At 24.0% G+C, this 4,969-nt stretch overlaps 1 protein-coding gene across 1 annotated transcript; it reads left to right on the forward strand.

Annotated features, from left to right (window-relative positions):
• On the forward strand, nt 1-169 carry IAQ61_009268 (uncharacterized protein; the record flags this gene model as incomplete). Its single annotated transcript, XM_066098322.1, has 1 exon — nt 1-169. A coding segment is annotated over one exon (169 nt), but the record flags the coding sequence as incomplete, so codon positions are not given.
• Between the last annotated feature and the right edge of the window lie 4,800 nt (nt 170-4,969).

Raw genomic sequence — 4,969 nt, forward strand, 5'->3', positions numbered from 1 at the left:
TAACCCTAACCCTAACCCTAACCCTAACCCTAACCCTAACCCTAACCCTAACCCTAACCCTAACCCTAACCCTAACCCTAACCCTAACCCTACTATTGGGTCTTCCTTGGGGTCGCGTGGGTCTTGCTACGTCTTGCTAACCCTAACCCTAGGGTTTACTAGTAGGTAATAGTATATTTATTACCTATATAGAAAGGTACTACCTTAGGGTTAAAGGTACTAGATTTTACCCTATAAAGTAACTTTAAATAGTAGTCTGTGCGTTAGGGTTAGGGTTAGGTAATAGGGGTAGGTAGTGGGTGCTAAGGTAGGTGGTGGGTGGTAGGTGCTAAGGTAGGTGGTAGGTAGTAGGTGCTAAGGTAGGTAGTGCGTGGTGCGTGCTAGCGTACTTTTACTATCTAGCGTACTTTTACTATCTAGCGTGCTTTTACTATCTAGTATACTTTTACTATCTAGTATACTTTTACTATCTAGCGTACTTTTACTATCTAGTATACTTTTAGTAGTTTTAGTAGTAAAGTTAGTATAAAAGTTTTAATATTCCTTACTAAGGTAGCTAGCGCTAGCTAGTGCTAGCTAGCGCCTAGCTAGTGCTATCTAGTGCCTAGCTAGCGCTATCTAGTATCCTAATATATAAGCTAATTTTTTTATACTTTAATAGTAAAAGTTTATAAACTAATATCCTTAGTCTATATATTAGGGTTAGGGTTAGGTAATAGAGGTAGGTAGTAGGTAGTAAGGTAGGTAGTAGGTAGTAGGTAGTAAGGTAAGTAGTAGGTAGTAGGTGCTAAGGTAGGTAGTAGGTAGTAGATAGTGCGTGCTAGTATACTTTTACTATCTAGTATACTTTTAGTAGTTTTAGTAGTAAAGTTAGTATAAAAGTTTTAATATTCCTTACTAAGGTAGTAAGTACTAGCTAGTGCCTAGCTATTACTATCTAGTATTCTAATATATAAACTAAATTTTTAGTACTTTAATAGTAAAAGTTTATAAACTAATATCCTTTAGTACTAGATTTTAGTTTATTAAGTAATATATAAAATAAGTTTAGATACTAAAGCCTATAAAAAATATATTTAAGGTTTAAATATTTATTAAATAAGTATTACTTATAAGAGTGTAGTAATATATAGTCCTTATTTATACTTTATAATATACTTTTACTATCTAGTATACTTTTAGTAGTTTAAGTAGTAAAGTTAATATAAAGGTTTTAATATTCCTTACTAAAGTACCTACTACTATCTAGTATTCTAATATATAACTATACTCCCTAAACCTTAAATAGTAAAGGTTTATAAATATATATTCTTAGAGAGACCTATTAAATAGTAATCTATATATTACTTTCTAAGTACTAAACTAAGCCTTAGATTTTACTTTAAAAGTTTCCTTTAAATAGTACTTTATATATTAGGGGTATAGTATTTATAAATAAAACTAAGCTATTACTAATAGATATAATATATATATATTAGGGGTAGTAGATAGTAGGTAGTAGATAGTAAGTAGTAAGGTAGGTAGTATAAGTAGGCTATAGATAGGGTATACATACTAGGTATAGTAGCTAGTATAGTATATAGTATAGATAGTAGATTTTAGGTAGTAGAGGTTATAAGAAATTTTATAAATATATAGTATTAGGTTATAATTTTTCTTATATAGTTATTTTTTATATAATACTAGAACTATATAATTCTTTTTAAAGTTATAATCTAATACTTTAGATATAATATATAGTCTAATTATATTTTTAAATAAATACTATATTATCTTATTTACTAGGCTTAGCTTTACCTTTATAAATATACTAAGCCTCTTTAGTTATAACTTTATCTATTTCTAATATAAGTTACTATTTTAATATACCTTTTAAATATTTACTTTCTAAGTACTATTTAATATTATAAGTTAATATATATATATATATATATATTAAATTATAATTAATATTAATAATAATATTATAAATACTTATATTATATTTTTTATATTTTATTAAAATTTTATATATAATATTACTTATTATAAACTAAGAATAGGGTAAAAGTAAATACTATTACCCTATGTTAATAAAATAATATATATAGTAGGATATTAATAAGATATTATATTATAACACACCCCCTAGTTAAGTAAAGGTGTGAATACTTAGCTAAAGAAGTGTAATCTTATAGTTATTATTAAGTATTATTATAGTATTAATCTAAGAGAAATATTAACCCTATTAAGTAGTATAGCTAGGCGCCTCTAGAGGCTTACTAATTAGGACCTCTTAAATTATAGTATTCTAATACTATAATTTAAACCTATATCCTTTATAATTTTAACCACGCTCTACTAATATATATTAAAATATAGTAATAATACTACTATACTAACTAGGCTTATAACTATTATAAACTAAGAATAGAGTAAAAGTAAATACTATTACCTTACCCTAATAAGTTAATATATATAGTAAGATATTAATAAGATATTATATTATAATACTACTTATATTATTAGTTTATATCTTTACTATACTAAAATAAATAGTATATTAGTAATAATTTACTATATAATATAAATATAATTTAATTTAAGTATAGTATAGTCTAGTATAGTATAAGTTTTAAAATAATACTATACTATATTAATTATTCTATATTTATTTATTTTATACTAATACTAGTATATATACTAGTATAAGTATAGTTTTAAGACCTTTAATTATAAAGGTTATACTTACTAGATACCTAGGCTACCCTTAAGAAGAGTATATTAGTTACTTCTAGGGGCTAGTATAACTATCTATTATAACCCTAATATATATATTATATTTTATAAGAAAACCTATTTTAAGTATTCTAATATAAATATTATTACTAAACTAGTATAAGATAAAAAGATAGTATAGTATTTTTATATTTTAGATTAACCTAGAATATTATAATATTAATATACTATATATCTATAATTTTAAAATAGTTATAGAAATAACCTTTATATTAGAAGTAGTTATAAAGTATAATATATACTAAATATTAAATAAATAAATACTATTATTATATATTACTATTATAAATAAATAGCTATTTATTTACCTAAAATATATATATTATAATATACTATATAACTAAATAAGTTAATATAAGTATTAAAATATTATAAATAGGAGAGTATATAAAAATTAAAAACCTATTTATATATATAGTAGTATTAGAATATAAGTAAGTTATTATTTATACTATTCTAAATTTAAATAGCTAGTATTTACTAATTATATATTAGGAAATATATATATTAAGGCACTTTTATTACTTAAACCTAGTATTCTTAGGTATTAATATATTAAAAGGTTATAATATTATTAATTTAAAATAGTTAATTCTTTATATACTAGTATTCTTATTTATAAAATTCCTTTAGATTACTATTACTTTAGAGTTTTTTTTTTAATATTTAACTTTTAAACTTTATATTTAATAAATTATCTTATATTTCTTTCCTAAGTAAATACTACTAGAAGCTTAAATTATTATATCTTTTATAGCTTTAGATTATATATATCTTTAAATTAGTACTCTTTTATAATTTTTAATAAGTAGATAACTAAAATATATCTTTTAAATAATAGTTATCTTTTAAACTCTTTTATAGACTATAGAATAGTATATATAATAAGTAGATAATTAAGATTACTTTATATATAGGTATCCTAGAAGTTATTTAAAGAATTTTAATTAGGTAACTATAGAATAGTATAGTATATCTTATATAACTTTACCTAGATCCTATACCTTTAGCTCTATCCTATAACTTTATATATCTCTATATTATAGGTATATATAAGGGTTATACAGAGTTATTTTTATACATGTATTATTAGTAGTCCTATAATTATAGAAAGTAAACTATAACCTATAAAATATATTGTATTACTTTATAAAGACTACTCTAGCTCTTCTAATAAGATAGTACAAACATCCATTAATGCTTTGCTAAGCAAGTTCCTTCCTAGAAAGTATCCTTGTTAACGAGCCTTGCTAGCAGTGCACCTAATACCCCAGACACGATCTAAAGGAGTAGCCTCTTAAATTTTAGCCTTTCCTGTACCTAATAGAACTAGTATAATTGTGTTAGCGTGTTAGGAAATTATAAACTTTAGGTAATTTGCCTTAAGCACAATATTATATACAACTTTCCTAATTAGCATACGCTTTATAATATTGCCTATAGCATAAATACCTTTGCTCTACTTATATTTGTTAAAGTTTGTAACTCTTTAACTAAGACGCTTTACCTTAAAGGGGTCTAGTGTCTGCAGAATTGCTTAAAGAGTTGTATGCACTTAGTGTTAGTATATAGTAGCAAAGACAGATTTATAATATATACTATATTGCCAAATAGCTTTGCCTTAGCAGCATAGAAATAGTGCTCTGTACTATAGTACAGTACTCTATTATAGGTAAAACTAGATAGGTATATTTGGCTAAAGCATGCATGCTCGCCCTGCCTGCTATAGAAGTAAATAGGATCTATTTTCAGTTAAACAAAGTGGAGGAAAGAAGTAGTTATTAAGGTTAGCTAAAAGATATAATTATATAGGTTTAAAGACCTAATAGTATATATAGTTAGTAATATTACTATAGTAATAGTTATATAATATATTCTATAATAAACTATTCTATATATAGTAATTATACTTAACCTATTATCTCTTACTATAACTAATAAGTGTAAATATTCTCTATAGTATAGTTTAACTTATAAGACACTAGGCCTTATAAAGGATAGAACACTAAACTCCCCTATCTTAAACTATAAGGTATCTAGACCTATTGCAGTGTCTCGTTCCTTGTTATTAGTTTGCAAAGGGCAAAGGAACAAACTATTACTTTAAAATAAATATAGGATAATCTTATACAAAGAAGATAGCGTAGGATAATATATAATAGCTAGGGGTATTCTAGGATAGCAAACAAGT

Source organism: Plenodomus lingam, assembly GCF_022343315.1.
Source record: "Plenodomus lingam strain CAN1 chromosome Unknown contig_50, whole genome shotgun sequence".
Lineage (NCBI taxonomy): Eukaryota > Fungi > Ascomycota > Dothideomycetes > Pleosporales > Leptosphaeriaceae > Plenodomus > Plenodomus lingam.